Below are 20,000 nucleotides of genomic sequence, written 5' to 3'. Positions count from 1 at the left end.
TCTACCATCAGATTTTCCCCACTTGGAGTCAATCTGCCTCCACACGTGTTTACATGACTTGAGTTGTAGTGACTCATCTTCTATTTTTGGAGGTTCATGTTTTGTGCTACCTTGATGACTGGCTAGTGTAAGCTCCCAGTCGGTCAGTGTATCTGTTAACCAGAGATCGGTTTTTTTCTCGGCTCACCGAGTTTGAGTTCCTTATGAATTGGCTGGGCTTTGTGTGGGACTCTGGGTTGGCTTTGCTTTTCCCTCCGCCAGTGGCCTTGACCTGGTTGCAGTACCACCATCTGTTGGTATTGAGTTGAAAAGTTGATGGTCCCCAGGTAACTTGACAAGAGGTTGTGCTGTTCTAGTATCTTCAGTTCAGTCCTTTTTTGTTGCCACCACAATTATTGGGTGCAGGCTCCATTGGTCCTTCTCCGAATGTTGTGTCACCAGTTTCCTCTTTGGGCTTTTTGGGGTTGTGTTCTCTGGCGCCTTCCTCCACCCTCGCTCAGCGTCTTCTCCTCTGGGTTGGGGCTTTGTGGCCAGCACTGACCAAGCTGCCCAGGGTCATTGTTCTTCTGCCTTTCATCGGGTTTACAGTACAATGAGGGGTGTTTGTGGCCTTGTGGCATACATTGTAAAGAGGTTTGAATTCTTCCGGGGTCCGTGCTCCGGCTCCATTTGGACTGTTCCCCCATGCTTCATTGCCTGGGTTCTTGGAGTTTGGTTCTCTGTGCAGGTCATGTTCAGGGAGTGTGCAACGTTCTCGCAGGTGGTCTGTCCCAGTTCCTTCCCCTTTCCATGGAGTGAACCATTGATGTCACCTTTTTCCTTTGGCTTTGCAAGATATACGAACACCCAGAGATGGACTTGTTTGCATTGATGTGGAATTGATGCCTTCTTTATGTGGCTCAGTTTTGCTATTGCAAAGCCTTCATGGTAGATGCATTTTGGCTGGACTGGTTGAGATGGCAGTTAATATACAGTACCTCTTTATTGGAAGAGGCTGGGCTGCCAGGGTGGACTCTGGTTCTGGCCTGGCAGCAACAGCTGGTTTCTCCTGGTCTTGGCCAGGTTGGAGTCATACCAGGAAAGAGTGGTCCTTTTGGCACCTTTGGTGACTGGCCCAGCCTTGGTTTCAGGTGCTGTTTGCACGGTGTCTGAACCCAGGTTATTTTTTGCGGCACTGCTTTTATCAGGAGGTTGGCCCACTGATGTATTTCAACGGTTCCCACTTCGTAACTTTACATCTGGAATATTTGACACTTCTTTATCACTATCTTTACAGTGAGTAGGTTGTTCCATTAATGGTGTCCCACCTGCATTCCTCTTCTAGGCAACATTACGAGGTTTCATGGTTCTTTTGCTACTTACATTCCCATTGTCATTGTTTCTCTGTTTTTGAGTGTGGTGCTGTCCTTTGTTAGCTATTTCTTGATCAGCATCTCATGCCAAAGACTTGTCTTGTATTGTACAGTGCTGCCGGAACTACTGCAGTTTGCATTCATCGTCAATAGTTCCTTGGCGCCATTTCACTGGCTGTCTCACGCTTTGTTTCACCTCTGCCCTGCGTGGTCTTTGGACCGTGTTTTCGCTTTTCTGTCTTATTTTACTGTGATCTCTTCGGTTCATGTTTTTTTTTTTAAGGCGTTTTTGGTGTCTTGCCTCCATTTGGGTTGAGGAACTTCATGCTGTCTTCAGGAGGTGCAGTTACTGTTCCTTTGGTCCGGTGGGCACTTTGTTCACTTACAACCAGCTCTCTTTCTGGCAAAGAACTAGTCGGTTGGCTTTTGGAGTGATCTTTTGGTTATTGATGCTTGGTTGGTTCGGCTGGGGGTGCAACACGTGCTGTGTCCGGTGGTAATTCTCCAATGCTGCCTTCATGCCATTGATTTTGCATTGGTGGACACTTTATATCTTGATTCTATTTCCTTTGTTCCCTGTTTCAAATCTAGTATTTTTCAGGTCGTCAGCAATGTTGTTAAGGCTAGTCAGACTGGTCTATCCTTGTGCCCGTGATTGAAAATATGCCGCTGTCAAGGCTGTATTTGCTAGTATGTCCTGGGCCAGTATTCGGGTGCAGGGGTTTTGGTGTTCTAACACGGTTCTGGCAGTCCAATATTTGATGAATGTTCCTGCACCTCGGCATCGTTGGGTCATGTATGTCACCTGGGAGTTGTTTTTGTCCTGATTCCAGTGGTTCTCCCTCCTCCCTGATAAGTTCCCATGTGTTCTTCCTTCTCTATGTGCATGTACTTAACCTCAGGGAGCAACAAGGGTCTCATCCCAGAAAACAAGTATTGACTGTGATGAAATGCCTCTTTCTGGGTGACCCCCAGGGGCTCCCTGATTCCCTTCTTCCCCTCCTTTCCTTTCCAGGTAGTTATGTGAGTCTTGTTTGTGAAAGTGCTACAAAACTGATGGCTCAGACCTCAGGAGATAGCGAGCCCCTTCCCCCATCTCCCCCCACTTTTATAGGAAGGTGGGGCAAATGAGCTCACTCTAGTTTCAAGAGATTCAATTGCTTATTTACATAGTTGGAGAGGAAGACGGATTGTAAGGCTTTGGTCTCTCTTGAACCCAGCAGTGGTTTGGTTTGACTTGCTGGATGCCTTTCCTGGTGAGGTGGTGAAATGTCACCACTCGCTGCACCTCTGTGATGGGGTGCAGCGAGCGTTGCACTCCATCACAGAACACAAGTGTGTGTTCTGGCTCTGGTCCCCAGTAGGCCTAAGAACTCCATGGTTGATGCGACCTGGTAGATGGGAACCATCTCGGCGTATAATTCCAGGGAGCCAACAGGGCTCTCCCAGAAAGAGGCTGGTTTTCACATTGATTTTTTATACTAACTTTTAAATAAAAGTTGTTCAAATAAATAAAGTGGGTTATTTAATATTTTCTTACTTTTCTGTAATGCTGTATGCTTTTCTTACAGGAACACTGTATGCTGGCCTGGGGTAACATCAATATATTTGACTTTCGAAATCAGCTTGTACGCAACAGAATTTCCGTTGTAATGCTGCCTCCACCAAAAGGTTACGAAGAATTACTTAACCCCCTGGGAACCACAGGTAGAGTGATGGCATTTCTTGTATTTTGAATTGTTCAACTAAATGAGATAGCTGGAGCTAGTAGGAGGAGACTGAAGAACTTCGGGTTGTGAATGGTTTGTGCAGAAGTGGGACATTAGGTAGAAGCCAAGATGAGTGAGAATATGTAGGATGAAATGGGTGTTTGTGTGGTGCTGTATAATGATTGGACGAGAGGGAGTTCATTTGGGAAAGTATGTATAGTTGTGCAAGTATAGGAAGAGATGTGTGTGAGCTTGGACACCTTTGAGGAACATAAGGGTAGGGTGCAAGGGATGTGTCGGTATTAAGGAATATAAGGGTAGAATGAGAATAGGATATCTGTGGAGGAATGGAAGGATAGGGTGAGAAAAGGGTGCCTCAAGTGGTTGTGAGGAGGATAGAGAAACAGGTGCATGTGAAGGCCCCCCCCATTCTTCTGGAGGAGTTTTTCTGTGTATGTTTTTAATGTATCCTGGCACCAATGGCTTTCATGCCAGATTGTGAACAGTGATGTATAACAGCTTGGTTAACCAGAACACCAATCAGGAGGCCTAGTTACAGACTGGACTGTGAGGGCATTGTTTCCCAAACCCAGCACAAAGTAGACGCAAGGTTTCTGCCAGTTTCTCATGTACATCCTCTTTGGTGAAGAAGTACGTGGTCGGGGTTACCGTTACCAAATTTGTTTACTTTCTGGATGACGGCATCCCCGTCTTGCCTTGTATATATTTAGTTGTCAATCCTGTACTAAGGCTTCTGTACATTGAGTTGTGTATGGAGTTGTTCAGTCCTGTACTCTTCTGAATAGGAACACTATTCTTATGCTGAAATGTTCATAAGATCATGTAATTTTGCAAGTGTGATCAAGGCACAGACATGCATGGGCATGTTGAACAATTATTTTTTCTTGTCTTAATATTAAAATGTACAAATTATTTTTCCTAGAGCATGATTAACATTTACCAATTGTTTTCTCCATCTTGCTGAGGTGTTTTCAGTATCTGGTAAGACTGTAATTTACCTGAATTTATCCAATTACCCAATCTCTAGATGAAGAAAACAAATACTGTAGCAGAACTTCTCAAGTGCTCCACTCCATCCCAAGAACGATGAGGAAGACTATGTAGTGAAATAGAAGTGATCGAGCTAATGCTAAGAGGATTATATAAAATCAAGAGAGGCAAAGGGAGTAAAAGGCCATAAGTGAAAGAGGGGATCATGAAATACTTTTTTTCCTCTGCTAAAACAAGAACAAAAACTGCATCCAGCATTGTACCCCTTGTGCAAGGGTGATGGAACACTCTCAGATGGGTACAAAGAAATGAGTGAAATATTGAGGCTACAGTAAGTTTTCAGTGAACCCTAGAGCACACTGAAGATCGATGATACAAATGAATTCTTCATGAATGTGATGCCAACATTGAACCACATACCAGCTGTCACCCTTGACCCCACTGGACTTTGAAGTAGCATAGACAGCATGCAGATGCACTCTACCTCAGGCCCAGACTCGTGGAATTCTATATTCATCAAGAAGTGCAAAACACCACTATCACAGGCCCTAAACATCTTTTGAAGTCAGTTCCTAGATACTGGCATCATCCCTGACATACTTAAAACAGCGGAGATTGCATCACTTTACAAAGGAGGTAGTAAAGCAGATGCAAAAAAATTATAGACCAATAGCTCTAACCTCATATTTCATGAAAAATTTTGAGAGTTCAAAGATTTTGGTCCCTTTTGGAAGATTTTGGCCTCCCGCATCCAGCCTGATGAGGTGCGGGAGGCCAATGTGGCTTACGTCCTACGCGACCCAGATTATGCCTCGATAATGGATCCTGCCTCTTTTGAGTTTGGTTCTTTCTTTCATTCCTGGGTGCGTTACGATGTTCTGGAGTCATCCTGGTTGGTGGACTGTCCTATCTTTTCGTTCGGGGCGTGGCATACGTGCCGTTGGTCCTGCAAGCTTGAGTGGCGAGAGACCTTTACAGTGGTTCAGGTTTATCTGGGGGCGAGTTTGTGTGCTTCAATGCATGTTTGTTCGCCCCTGCACTTCCTCGGGATGTTGGTCCTGGTACAGCTTCACGTGCAGGTTTCCTACCTTGTGGTTGCCCTGGTTGCTGAGGACTTGCGCATCCGTGGTCATTCGGCTTCGGTCTTGCATTTCCTTTCACCTTCTCGAGCCGTCTTTGGACTAGCTTGAGGAGGATGTGGAGGCACTCGGGGCCGATCCTGGGTACTGTGCACTGGTCTCGGCAGTGCGGGTGTAGGCTGATCTCTTGAAGCTGTTTGTGAGGTGGTGTGTCTGTTCTTTGCTTCTGGTGCTGCTTGCTTAGTGTCCGGACCCAGGGGTCTTTCCATGGCTCTGCCTCTTTCAGCAGATCAGGCCAGTCCGTTACGTAACTAGTTCGATCTTCTCCTCGAGAGAAGATCCTCCTCATATTTTATTAGTTTTTTCTGAGGAACTGTAGTCTAGTTGTGCCGTCTATCCATCCTTCATTCTATTGTCTTATTTTGTTAACCGTGCCATAGAATTCACTTTAATTTGTTAAGGATGATGATCCCCTCTGAACTGCGTTATGCCTCGATTATAAAATTTACTCTCTCTCCAAATGCTCTGCAATTCTTTTTCTGATGACTATTTCAGCAGTCTTGCATTGAATGCATGGCACTAGTTTATAATTTAGTGCTTCATATCACCATTTCTTGAATATTGGAACTACGTTTGTATATATCCAGATTTCCAGTAGCTCTTCTGTCTCTTAGTGTAATGTTGAACACAATAGGTAATGTGTAACAAGATCCCTGCATCTTTCTTCAGTACCCATGCTAATATTTGGTCTGGTCCTTCTGCTTTTGTTACATCTAGTTCTCCTAGATATAATTTTACCTCTTCTATATTAATTTCAGATGTGTCTTAACATTAAAGGATTACTAAGAACACCTTTTGAGAGATATTGTAGGATGAGATCACAGCCTTCTTTGACCATCTTCACTACAGGACACACACTGGGCAGTGACACCACCTGCTTGGAGGTTGGCTTCGAACGACGTTTTAACCAACATGTGACATTTCCCGACACACAGCAGATGGAGGACTATGCGCGCTACATCATCAAGCTGGAGGGCAAAGAGAGCCATGAGGTAAAACTGATAAGGTTAAAAAAGTAAAGAGGATCTCCACTAAATCATATCCTTAATCATTAGATTTGGGGAGTAATATGGAGACATAATGTAATGATAGAGATTTATGTACCTTATCTAACTGTAGTTGTAGTATGAGACTACTCTCACCTTATCCTGTCCAACTAATGGCCTGTGTAAGATGACATTTTGAATCTTCCAATGGTTTTGATATTCATTCTCTTTTTTTAATATATTCAATCTGCTTTTCATCATTACCCTTTCCCTTGTTTTCTTAATTTGAATCTATGATTTCTATTTTTCAGTGTTGTAGGATTTTAAGAATTTTTCATCATTAATTAAGGAAATGATAATTCTGTAGTAGTTATTGATGTTAATTTAGTTTTTTGGGGGGAGCCCAATTGGTGGCTCCCTGTAACTATCTTCCTGAAATTTCTCTGTATCGTACCTCATCATGTCTGTCATGGGAATTCTGTTTGGCTTATCAAGGACCAGAACAACTCTAGTCTCCTCTTGGAGGTGGGGAGAGCAATGGACATTCTGCCGCTTCACTCGGAAAGCATCCACAGAGTCAGCGAAGCTTTATAGACAACTGCTGGGTTCACAAGACTCAAAGCCTCGAAACTTCCAAACAAGCTCCCCAAATGATTCAATCGGAACCAAATAATTCGCTAGATACTAGTTTGAAGCCATTAGTAGTGATTGTCGCCACAAAGCGGCTTGGAGCTCGGTCCTCTGCCACCTCACCATTCAGTTATCTCGATGATGTGGTAGTTTTCAATGTTGTCATCTCATGTGGCAAGCTAAGTGCCATCCATCTTAGGATTTTCCTGTGGGGACCATTTGCTTGTGTATTGTTCCAATATAGTATTTGCATCATGAGCATGGTTTTCAGTCAGGTGTTGTTGTATGGACTAGGCTTCTTGTGCTTCGAACTGCATGCATCCCGCGGCTATTTCTTTGGGTGTTTGGCAATTCCTCTTGCACTGACTTCTCTGGTGTGTTCGGGAGTTTACACTTTGGAGGTCGGCCACCAGACTGCTACGGGCTCACCATAGCCTGTGCTACTTGGAACTTTTTGTTCCAGGTAGCGAATCTTAAACACCACCACCACCACCAGACTAGTGCCTTTGATATTTCAAGGGTCACAAGACTTCTCTGTTTAGGTCTGAGGTTGGGGCAAGTCCATTGTATTGAGGTGCACTTGGGGATTGCATGCTTTATTTATATTGTATACTGCAGTTGCCATTTGCAGCCCCGGTTCATTGGGCTGTTTTAATTTTTTTCAGAGCATCCCCAGTGTTCGGGAGCTCCTGTCTGGTTTATTACTGTAACCCCGCGGTTATCCAGGATTCAAACATCCGGAAAACGCCCTTATACGGCCAAAATCGTGATCGGATAAATTTATCACAATATCCGGCCAAAATGGCCACAGGAACCGGATAAAAGCTGGATTGGCCGGATGAAAATTCGGCCATACCGTATTAATCCCGTCTGTGGCTCTAGACGCATGGTGGTGGTGGAGGGGGTGGAGTGGGTGGGTGGTGGTGGGAGGGGTGCGTCAGGAGGGACCACCTGGGTACAGGAATTACCATTAATTTTAAAATACTTAATCATAGCCAAAAACAAATGAAATAAGTACTAGTAATTATGTAATAACAAATAAATAAGTTTCCTAAAAGTAATGTGCACAGGCTGAAGTTTCCTTCAAAAATATTGTGAGGTTTTTTCCTCCTGGTGGCCTACATAACGTGCTATAGCTGCCCCACCCGAAGTGGACCCGTCCAACACGGGTCAACCCATGTGCATCCGTCCCTCGTGTTATACACAGTGCTGCGCCATTAGTGAAATATTTTTTTAAATAACTTTTTTATTTTTATAGTAACTTTGAGCATTTTTGGCCAAGACTATGTCTGGTAGTAGCATCAATCGTTCTGGAGGTGTTAAGAGGAAGAAAGTTGTCCTAGCAATTAAAGACAAGTTACGTGTTGTTCAACCAGTGAGGCGTCACAGGTGAGGCGCCACAGGCAAGCCAAGCGCCTTCAACAAGCAAGGCGTCACAAGCAAGCCAAGCGCCTTCAACAAGCAAGGCGTCACAAGCAAGCCAAGCGCCTTCAACAAGCAAGGCGTCACAAGCAAGCCAAATGCCTTTAACAAGTGAGGCGTCACAGGCAAGCCAAGCGCCTTCAACAAGTGAGGGCATGCAAGCACTTCAACAAGTGAGGAGCATGCAAGCGCCTTCAACAATCGAGGCCTCACAGGCAACTCAAATGCCTTCAACAAGTGAGGCTTCAGCATCTGGCAGTCAAAACTAACTTTGCTTAATGAACTGTACAGTAATTTTAAGTGTTAATTTTAGTGTTGTGTTAAGAGTTCTTAACTTCAAGATGTGTGGCATCAATCAAGAAGACGAACACCAACAAGGTAAGTTGAGGTTTCTAGTTGAATATTTAATAATTATATGTGGCAAGGCAATTCAAATTTTGTTTGTAGTATAAAAGTAGGTCACTTTTAAACTCGTAGGTGAAAAAGTACCATTATTCGAAAAATGTGATAATCCGGCTGGGGGTCCTTCCCATATAGTCCGGATGATCAAGTGGAGACAGTACTTACAGACCCTAGTAGTTCAGTCATAGGTTTCTGATGAGGTTAATTGTGCATAAAGGATGGTCTGTTGAACCTACTCTTCCCCAATTGTGAATTAGAAGTTCATCATCTTTGCTACAAGACGACAATCATTCTGCCTCTGCCTTACTGAAGGTTGGGTTGGCAATACTTACGACCCTCAATGTTGTGAGGCTTGTTACCTCATGGGTTTTGATCCTTTCTGATCCTGCTTCTGAAATAGAGGCATACCAGGCACTTTACGGGCTCAGTTTACCAGGGTTCAGCATCTGTGGCTTCGCATATGTTGGATACCCTGGAATTGTATCATATAATTAGGAACCTGGAATTGGTGGGTGTTGATAATTTCCATCTTGGCTCTGTCTATGCCTCCTTTTCCATTCCCAGCAGGTGTGGTACACCCTGCTTTTTTTTCCCTACACCTCGTCTTCCCCGCTTCCAGCTCTGAAATATCTGAAGGTTTCCGAGTCTGGGAGGGTTTAGCTTGGGATGTAGCTCAGCAAGTTCTGGGGGGTTGCCCCTTCCTTCTCGAGCTTGGAGGCAGTTGTTCCCTCTAGTCCCGCCAGGTTACAGAGTATTCCGCTTTGCAACCACATGTTTTCCCATGCCACCACCTCGGGAGGATGCCTTCCTTTCTTAGGCATTGTGCGAAGACTTTGGCTCTTGTCTGGAGCTTTCATGACAGACCACTGGAACTGAAGGGCAAAACCTGACTTGGGCCCTTGCATGTCTTTTGATTCCGCCTGGTGTTTTGTTCCTTCCGAGAGGTGTCATATGCTTGTGGGAGGGTTTTTTTCTTATCCTCTTGATAGGTATAAGTGTGATATTTGTTACTTTCCCCAAGGTCTATTTCCCTGTGCCTTTCAATCCTGCAGATTTGTCTTTCCAGAGGTTCTCCTCATTCTCAGCTTGCCCTTCGGTCACTCATGAGAATTTTTTTCATTACCTCCTGCGGAATTCGGGCCTTCCTTCCATGATACACACTGCTTCCTTCGAGTTAGGGTTGGTGTTGCCATTTTGACAACCCTCCTGGCTAACGACCCTTATGACTGACAACCCTCATTTTTTCTTGGGGTTCTATCTTTTCCCTATGCTTTAGTGGCATGAGGTGTTCAACATTTTGAGGTGTTTTTTTGCAGTCCTTTGTATTCTCCGCTTGAGGAATGCGTGTTGGCTCCTGTTCTCGCCAAGGATGAGGGTAATTGGCAACTTCATCTTCAGCTCCCTGTGCTGTCTGTTGCCCTTATTGCAGAGGATTACAGGGAACATAAACATTTGACAATGGTCATGCATTTTTTGGGCCCCTTGTAGAACTTTTTATGCTGATAAGCTCTGTGCGGGAGTGGATAAGTTTTGTTTGGGTCTGGGTGTGGTGTCTTGACGTCTGTGGTGCCAGCTGAGGCTACCTTGCCCGAGATGCTTGCATCCATCCTTTGGGAGGCAGTGGCTGCGTTTCATGTGACTCAACTTGAGTATTGGCTGGTCATCCTGGCTCCATTTAGATTTGGCGGGGTCCTTAGTCCTTGTCTGCCTCTTATCTGGGGGGAGCCCCTTGAGGCACCCTGAAGCTATTACACTGATATAGTGCCATACTTTTTTTTTTTTTTTATTTATTTTGTTTTTATTATTTTCTACCCCAGATGTGGCCACACATTTACAATGCTAACCAGCATATATACATTTTCTTCTGTCCTCCACGGACAGGGTTAGAGAAGTGTTAAACATATAGTTCAAGGGTTTATTGAACACTCAACCACAGAAGGTGATTCGGTGCTTTTAAAATGCTTAGCTAACCTACATATTTAAATACATAGATACACAGATTTTGCCCTACATAAAGTGTTTGATGTGTCTTTTACATAGTGTCATTAATGTACATTCACAAAGGTGAAATTTAATTCTGATCAGCTTCCATATATACTTTATACCCATACATATACATACACACACACACACACACATATACATACATATATACACACACATGCATTCACATACATTTGTCTCATTTACTCTGACAGGGTGAGATAGCTGACAAAGAAACTAGTGTGCAATTAAGCACTTAATCACTGAAGGTGCTTTTACAAGCTCACCTAGTGCCATACTACTAGGTGCCATCTGTTGCAGAGTTCTTATTGTAACCAGGAACCTGGAACCAATAAGAGCCAGAACCTGGCCTTCCCCCTCAGAAAGGCACAGGGAGCAGTGGCACTATGAAAACCTTTTATATGAAGTTATTCATGTGAGCCACAGCCAAGGAAAGGCACCCAGGAAGTCAGCAAAACAGAACAGTCTACTGCTTGTTAGAAACGAGACTGCAGCCTCAAAACTGCCAAAAGAACTCTTCCCCCAACAATATAAACAAATGGCTGAAAATTCCTGAAACTAGCACAAGGTGTTTTGCCCCACCTCTTCTCCTCATATAGGGGTAGGAGGGAAGCAGAGCAGGTCAGCCAGCTGCTCCACCATCAGTTCTTATACCGATGTAGACAGTGTTGGTCACCCTCTCAGATCGCGACCAACAGATGACGAGATTCAGTTTCGTGTCTTTAGCTAGGTGGTGTTTGCCTTTGAGGTTATTCTTGTGCACAATTGTACAGTGTGAGCCAGGAGCTTAGTGTACTTGGAGCTGCATGTATTAGGGTTCCCATTCCTGGGTGCTCCTTAAGTGCTGCTCTTGCTCAGTCAGGGTTGTCTTCCCTGGTGTGTTCGGGATACACTGCCTTAGGGGTTGCCTTGCTTGTGGTGGCCCTCCCCTTTCAAGTAATCTGGTTGTCTTTCTTTCCTCTGGTCAGGAGTTTTTCTTGCTAATGCGAAGCACTTTGTTCCTCGTGACCTACTGGGCATACCTCGTTTGGTCTCCAGCTTACATGTCTGGTTGGTGTTGTGATTTTCCTTGGTTCATTCTCCATGGTTAGTTCCTTGTGAACTAACCTCAGTTGTCATTACACTACTGATTATTCCAGTTAAGCAGATTTTGCCACTTCCTTGACTATAATGTTTGCACCCCGGGCTTTCCTTTCCCCAGTTGTAGCTTCGTTGACTTCCCCTTTGGGCTTTTTGGGTTCAGCCCCGTGGTACCTGCCAGCTCTGTTACTCAATGTCTTTATGCATGCATTGGAGCTTGGTTGGGGCTTTGTGACCGATGGCTGAGTCAGTTTCTTCAGGTGCATAGCACTGTGCTAGAGTTTGCAGCTGCGTGGTAAGTGCCACAGGATTTGGTTCCCTCTCTAGGCTCTGTGCTCCAGCTTCACTCTTGTACTCTTCACTCAACAGGCCCTATTGGTTCATTACCTGAACCATGGAGGGTTTCTTCAGTCCTACCTACCCCCTGTAATGCTAGAAGCTGAAGGTGGCTTGTCTTCTGAATTCTTGTTGTTTAACTTTGCATATGGTCCTGTCATGTTCACAGAAAATGGTACCATCCGTTTTCTATGTGCGGCGGCTGAGACGCCAGAGAGAGGAGGTAAACAGAGCGTACAGGACGCCAGCCAAGCTTGGTAGCTACTAGTCATGTAATCATATTAAGTATTAAAGTCAGTAACCAAGTCATGACTTTACATCAACCCTACAACCAAGACTTCCTCAGTAACACACAAACACCACATTGGCGACGAGGATGAACTGTGAACGCAGGTATTTGTTCAGTTTCAAACACAAGGGAGAAGCATGCTGCCTGGAGGAGGAAGAGAAGCTGTGAGCGCCATACCCGATGCTGTATGCTAACCGATGCTGTGTGCTAACCGATGCTGTGTGCTAACCAATGCTGTGTGCTAACCAATGCTGTGTGCTAAACGATGCTGTGTGCTAACCGATGCTGTGTGCTACCCAAGCTGTGTGCTACCCAAGCTGTGCTGAAGAAACTGTACTGAGGAATCTGCCGACGTTGTGTACGAAACGACGCTTTGATGTGTACAAAACCTGATGTTTTGGTTACGAAACGACGCTTCGTGCTACAAAATTCATCACACTGAACTGACTGCTGTACCAACTGCTGCTGTACCAACTGCTGCTGTACCAACTGCTGCTGTACCAACTGCTGTGCTAACTGCTGTGCTGCTGCTGTGAGTAGGAACAACACATGTACACAAGGGCTAGGTAAGAAGTCAGTTGCTGCTATATTGTGCACTGTTGTGAACTTTTGCATTAAAATGCTTGTGTGCTTTGCAAAATTAAAGTAATTACAGTGAATTCTTGACTAACATATACAGTGCAGTAAGTGTTTAATATTCTGAGGAACATTTAAGTGATAAGTTTACATTTATTCAGTAAAAAATGGCAAATATACCTCAGTTTCCTGCATTTGATCCTGACTGTGACCAGACAAACCTGTCACAGAGGTGGGTCAAATGGCTTAAAAAGTTTGAAAATTTGTTGATAGTTTCTGACATCAAAAGTGCTGAAAGAAAGCGTGCCTTTCTACTTCATTATGCAGGTGATAGAGTTTGTGACATCTTTGACACACTGAAAGACACTGGTGGTGCCAAAGATTATGACACTGCCAAAGCCAAACTAACAGAGCATTTCAAACCAAGGCAAAATACTGCTATGGAAATTATGCATTTCAGGAGAGCAAAACAACTCTCTAATGAAACTGTGGATCAATACCCCACACGTCTGCAGGGTTTAGCAGCCCATTGTGAGTTTGCTGATGTTGACAAAGAAATCAAACAGCAAATAATTGAATCATGCACATCTACACGTCTTCGTCGAAGAGCTCTAGAACTTGTTGATGATGACAGTTCTCTTACCAAGATACTGGATATGGCTCGTCGAATGGAAGATGCTGCACGTGATGCTCGTGTCATGGAGTGCAGTGCTAATAACGGTTCTGCCACTGTTACTAACAGTGATGAGGTACGTAAGGTTCAGGGAGGACACCGTGATCAAAGAAGATATCATGGCAAACCTAACAGTAAATTTAGCCGAGAACTACGTCACAACTGGGGTCAAGGAACAAGGCTCAAGCAGTCACAACGACCCACATCAGAGGGTGTCAACAATAAATGTTACAATTGTGGAGGAGACTACCCACACCAAGATAATGTTTGTCCTGCTCAAGGTAAGAAGTGCTATGAGTGTGGAAAACTAGGTCATTTTGGTGCTATGTGTCGTTCTGCACTAAAGAAACCACAGTCAATGAATAAAAGCACTGTACGAGGATCAGGTCATAGGGGTCGAGGTGGTAAACACAATATTGCACCTCATATCCAGAATGTTAATAATGTACAAGACAACATTTCATTACAACCAGTCTCAGATGACAGTGAATGTGATTATACTTATGGAGTACAAGCAATCACAGAATGGAATGATCTTCCAAACAACCCAGAGACATGTGTATACATTGCTGGTATTTGTCTCAAAGTTCTCATTGACACTGGATCAAACATTGACACCATTGCTGAGTGCTACTATGAGAAATTTAAAAAACAGTTCCCAAAGCTTGAGAACTATAATGCCAAAGCCACTGCCTATGCTTCAAAGGTAGCCTTGCCAGTGATTGGAACTTTCACTGCAGAGATTAAGTCAAAGAATGCAATGCTCATTACTACATTCCATGTTGTTAGGAATGCAAAGGAGTCTTTACTCAGTTACAAGACTTCAACCAAATTGGGGCTACTTCAGCTTTCTAATGCTGTAGCAGTGGAATCTGCAAACAATGTTGATGGTATTGTTGCTGAATTCTCTGATCGATTTAAATCCATAGGTTGTTATACTGATAGCAAAGTACATCTGCATATCAACCCAGATGTAATTCCAGTTGCCCAACCACATCGCCGACAACCATTCCATACTCGCAAGAAAGTCGATGCCGAACTGGATAGGCTGATAGAACTAGATATCATTGAACCAGTAACAGGCCCAACACCATGGGTAAGCCCAATTGTCACTCCACCAAAGCCGAAGAATCCAGATGAGATACGCATTTGTGTGGACATGCGTGTTCCCAACAAGGCAATAATGCGTGAACGCCATCCTACACCGACTGTAGATGATATGATCTACCGCTTGAATGGTGCAACTGTATTCAGCAAGTTAGATTTAAACAAGGGCTATCATCAGCTTGAACTTGATGAGGAGAGTCGATTCATCACAACGTTTACGACACATCGAGGTCTGTATAGGTACAAGCGCCTGAGTTTTGGTATCAACAGTGCTGCCGAGGTATTCCAGCACATCATCAGCCAGGTATTGCAAGACATACCTAATGCTGACAACATGTCTGATGACATCATTGTTTATGGCCGTACCCAAGCTGAACACGACAAAGCTCTTCGTGCAACATTGCAACGCTTACGAGAAAAGAATCTGACGTTAAGCCGAGCAAAGTGTGAGTTCAATCAACATAAAATTGAATTCTTTGGACATGTACTTAGTGACAAAGGTCTGTCTCCAGATCCTAAGAAAGTTGCAGATATCAAGAATGCTGCACCTCCTTCAACGTCCACTGAAGTACATAGTTTTCTGGGAATGGCAAACTACTGTTCTCGCTTCATTCCAGATTTTGCTACCATTACGAAGCCTCTACGTGAGCTCCTGAAGAAAAATGCATCATGGTACTGGAGCGATATCGAGCAAAAAGCATTTGATGCTGTGAAAGATGCACTAGTAGAGAATGCGACTGCTGCATACTTTGATCCATCAATGGACACTGAATTAACGGTGGATGCTAGTCCTGTTGGATTAGGTGCTGTTTTAGCCCAACACAAACCTGGTCAACCAGATTCCCGAGTAGTAATTGCCTACGCCAGCCGTTCTCTCACAGATGTTGAGCAACGATACAGTCAGACAGAGAAGGAAGCTCTTGCTCTTGTATGGGGCTGTGAACACTTCAATGTGTATCTGCTTGGTGCACCCTTCACCACGATAGTCACTGACCACAAACCGTTGGAGACCATCTTCAATAATCCAAAGTCCAAACCACCAGCTCGCATTGAGAGATGGGCTCTTCGTCTGCAACCATACAACTTTACGGTGAAATACAAGCCGGGTGCAGGCAATCCCGCTGATTACATCAGTCGACATCCTGCCAACAGTTTCACCATCACCAAGCATCAGCAAGTTGCCGAGGAATATGTACACTCTGTAACCTGTGATGCAGTCCCTAAGGCTCTTACTCTTGATGAAATCCGTACTGCAACCCTAGAGGACCCAACTCTGCAAGCAACAGTGGATGCATTGACTAAGAAAAAGTTTCCACGCATCCCACCCTCAGGAGTTGACCAAGATGCATTCAAAGCACTTGAACGCATCCAGACAGAATTAAGTGTTACGCAACAACGCGACACTGTGCTGCGAGGTACTCGTATCGTGATTCCAGCTGTTCTCCAGCAACGTGCTCTGAAGCTTGCACATCAAGGACACCAAGGTCTTGTTAGGACGAAACAGCTGCTACGAGAAAAGGTGTGGTTTCCTGGCATTGATCGTCAAGCAAAGGATATGCATGATGCCTGTGTCCCTTGCCAAGCTGCAGTGGATACTTCAAGACCAACACCTCTACAACCTTCACCACTACCTGCTGCACCATGGACGGAAGTATCAATGGACTTCTGCGGACCACTACCAACTGGAGAGTACTTGATGGTAGTCATTGATGATCACTCACGTTATCCAGAAGTAGAAATCATCACTTCCACATCTGCAAAGGCTGTCATCCCGAAACTCGACAAGATCTTTTCAAACTTTGGCATTCCTGAAGTTGTCAAGACGGACAATGGACCGCCATTCAATGGACAAGACTTTGTCAACTTTGCTGAGCATATTGGATTCAAACACCGCCGTGTGATGCCACTACATCCTCAAGCAAATGGAGAAGTTGAGAGATTCATGCAACCTCTCATGAAAGCGGTACGCTGTGCTCATGCCGAAGGACGATCCTGGAAACAAGCTATGTATGCTTTTCTCAGGAACTACCGTGCAACACCACATGGAACACTGGGCAAGTCGCCTGGCGAACTTTTATTTGGACGTCCTATGAGAATCGCACTACCCGTCATGCCAGCCGAGGTAACGGATAAACGTCTCGCTCAGAAGGATGCACTAGCCAAGGGCAAAATGAAAATTGCTCATGATCAACGTGCAAAGGAACAGTTCATAAAGGTTGGTGACACTGTTCTCGTTAAAAAGAAAAAAGAGGGAAAGTTAGATATGCCGTATGATACAAAACCATATAAAGTGATTAGTGTAAAAGGAACTATGGTAACAGCTAGTAATAGAGATCATAGTATAACACGTAATATGGCTTATTTCAAAGTGATTCCAACTAGTGTAGAAAATGATGAAGTGCAAAGTCGTGCAAAAGAAAAAGAAAAAAATAGTTACAACCCGACAAACAATTCATCAAGGGATGTTATTGCATTTAAGGACTCTCGTCCTAAACGTCATGTTAAACGCCCTACACGATTTGATGATTAATTGTGTTCCTATGTAATGAAAAGTATTTACTTATTATGCTAAACTAAATTTAATATTGTTTGAATAATGCAGATATCTCATTCAATATTTTGTAACTTTGTATTACAGTTTCTTTCATGTTTGTTTAACATTGCATATGTATTTTTAACATTGAAATCCTTTGTGGAAAAGATTAAGTTGTTTAAATTCTTTGTGTGCTTAATTAATGTTAAATGTATGCAGTATCTCTTGATATGGTAATAACTTACTTTGTGTCAATAACTTTGCTTTGTGCTACAAGCATGGTAGACATCCTGTATTCATTCTTTTTAAAGAAAAGGAGGGATGTCATGTTCACAGAAAATGGTACCATCCGTTTTCTATGTGCGGCGGCTGAGACGCCAGAGAGAGGAGGTAAACAGAGCGTACAGGACGCCAGCCAAGCTTGGTAGCTACTAGTCATGTAATCATATTAAGTATTAAAGTCGGTAACCAAGTCATGACTTTACATCAACCCTACAACCAAGACTTCCTCAGTAACACACAAACACCACAGGTCCATGTGCAGGGTGTTTCCAACATTCTCATGGATGGTTCGACTCGATTCGGTCTCATTTCCACAAAGTGGATCATCTGTGGTGTGTCCTTCCGGTAGCTCTGCAAAACATTTGGTCACCCCGAAGTGGACCTTTTTGCATTGGCGTGGAACTGGCATCTTCCATCTAATGTGGCTCTGTTCCCCAAGTGCATGCAATAGATGCTTTCTGGCTGGACTAGTTGTAGTGGTTGATCATTTATTACTTTCTCCCGGATATGTCGTTGCTCTGGGTTCTTTCCAAACTGAAGGCATTCTTGAGGAGGGTGATTGTCCTGACTGCTTGGTGGCCAGCTTACCTTATTTTCTGGCTCTTCTGGCCCGGTGTCTGAACCTGAAAATTTTCTTGAGGCTCTGCCTTTCTCAGAGGATTAGTCGGGCGATGTACCTTACTGGTTTGACCTGATCTTTTCCTAGCTGGACTTCGCTGCAGGTCTTTTGACATTTTTATGGTGTGCAGGTGGCCAAGTAATAACATGGTCACCTATGCTCCATAAATAAGCCACCTGTGCTTGTCTTCTAGGTGGCAGTATGAAGTAAGTGGCTTGGTGCTCATTTAGCTTTTCTTTCACTCTCATCGTCTCTTCAGTTGTGGGTTCATGTGGTATTGTCTTCTCTTTTATTTATTCTGACAGGATCATGGCGGTCCTGTATTTAGTCAGTGAACCTGGTCCTTGTTAGTTCTGTGTTTCCCTGGGATATGTTTCCTGGCTGTTGGTCTCTCCTTCAAATTAGTATCTATCATCTCGCCTCTCTGATGAGCCCCTCCATTTTACTCGGTGGTAATTTTGCTACAGGGAGCCACCAAGGGGCTTCCCCAGAATGTAATGCAGCACCTCCTTCTGGCACTGTCTTGGTGGCTCCCTTTCTCCAGTCCTCCCTTCCAGTTTCATCAGTTTGTTGGGTGATTTTTATCATCTCCAGAACTGAATAGTGAGCTGGTGGATGACCAGACTCCAGGCCACCTTGTGACAGTGATTAATACTAACGGGTTTTGGGTGAATTATTTGGTTTCTGTTTAATCTTTTGGCATTTTCAAAGCTTTGAGTTTTAGGAATCCAGCAATTGTGTGAAAAGCTACACTGACTTTCTGTATGCTCTCCTTGTATGCTTACAATGGGTGTAAATTGGATAAGTTTAGATTTAGGAATGACCTGGGGTAAATACTGGTTCGGTAAAAAGAGTTGTTAACTTGTGGAACCAATTACTGCATAACGTGGTGGAGGTGGGGTCCCTTGATTGTTTCAGTTGTGGGTTAGACATCTATATGAGTGAAATTGGGTGGTTATAATTAGGAGCTCCCTCGTGTGGGCCAATTGGCCTTCTGCTGTTACCTTTATTCTTATGTTACGAAATAGAGGAATGACATTTTGCTCTTTTGTGCCTCTTGTTAGGAGGCACAAAAGGTTGTGGCTCTGGTCCTTAGTTGGCTTAACAGAACTCCTGAGATTGGTGTGACTTGCAATATGGAGAAATCTTGGTGAGATAGCTACAGGGAACCATTGGGGATCTACCAAAAAGAGTTGTTTCATTACATTTAATGATGGGTTTATTATAGAGTGCATTTACTTGACAGGACATAGATAGGGAGTCTTCTGACCTGTCAGAGATCTGGAGGATATCAGAGCGTGATCCAATGTGTGAACTGAATGAGGAGGAGAAGGGGATCCTCTGGTCTAGGCGGAGACTCTGCCTCTCTGTACCCGACTCTCTTCCCAAACTACTTGATGCTATGAAGTGGTCATCAAGGGATCATGTTAGTCAGGTAAGATTAAATTGTAAACCTCTGGTGTCAAGGTGATTTCATATAAGTGGAGAGACTCCTTTCCTTTCTCTGATTCCTTGCATCAGCAAAGTGCACATTAATTTTAGGACCTCGAATCACTTCAATTCTTTTTATATTTTCAACATTCTTTCCAGTTGTATTTACTGCTAAAGGAGTGGCCATCAGTTTCACCAGAAATTGCCCTGGAGCTTCTACAGTGCAAATATGTCGACCCAACCACACGCATGCATGCGGTTAAGTCCCTCGACAAGAGTCTTCCAGATGAAGGCCTATTTCAGGTTAGTTTCACTTTTCTGGTCTGTTTGATTGCACAGTGTGAACAGTCAGTATTATACTTATTGTAATTTACACAATGTTTCAAACCTACAAGGTGCATTATCAAGCAAGTAGACAG

General features: G+C 43.9%; 1 protein-coding gene across 3 annotated transcripts in view; it reads left to right on the top strand.

The window, feature by feature from the left end:
- LOC123754474 (phosphatidylinositol 4,5-bisphosphate 3-kinase catalytic subunit alpha isoform) overlaps positions 1-20,000 on the top strand; it is a 257,757-nt gene that overhangs the window by 152,457 nt on the left and 85,300 nt on the right. For all 3 annotated transcript variants that reach the window (XM_069326257.1, XM_069326256.1, XM_069326258.1), the window contains 4 exons: positions 2,924-3,059; positions 6,061-6,203; positions 19,397-19,585; positions 19,741-19,884. In XM_069326257.1, coding sequence (XP_069182358.1) covers positions 2,924-3,059; positions 6,061-6,203; positions 19,397-19,585; positions 19,741-19,884 — 612 coding nt within the window. The remainder of the gene's footprint in view (positions 1-2,923; positions 3,060-6,060; positions 6,204-19,396; positions 19,586-19,740; positions 19,885-20,000) is intronic.

Source organism: Procambarus clarkii, chromosome 18, assembly GCF_040958095.1.
Source record: "Procambarus clarkii isolate CNS0578487 chromosome 18, FALCON_Pclarkii_2.0, whole genome shotgun sequence".
Taxonomy (NCBI): Eukaryota; Metazoa; Arthropoda; class Malacostraca; order Decapoda; family Cambaridae; genus Procambarus; species Procambarus clarkii.
Note: the sequence above shows the minus strand (reverse complement) of the source record. Positions and strands in the feature narration are given on the sequence as shown.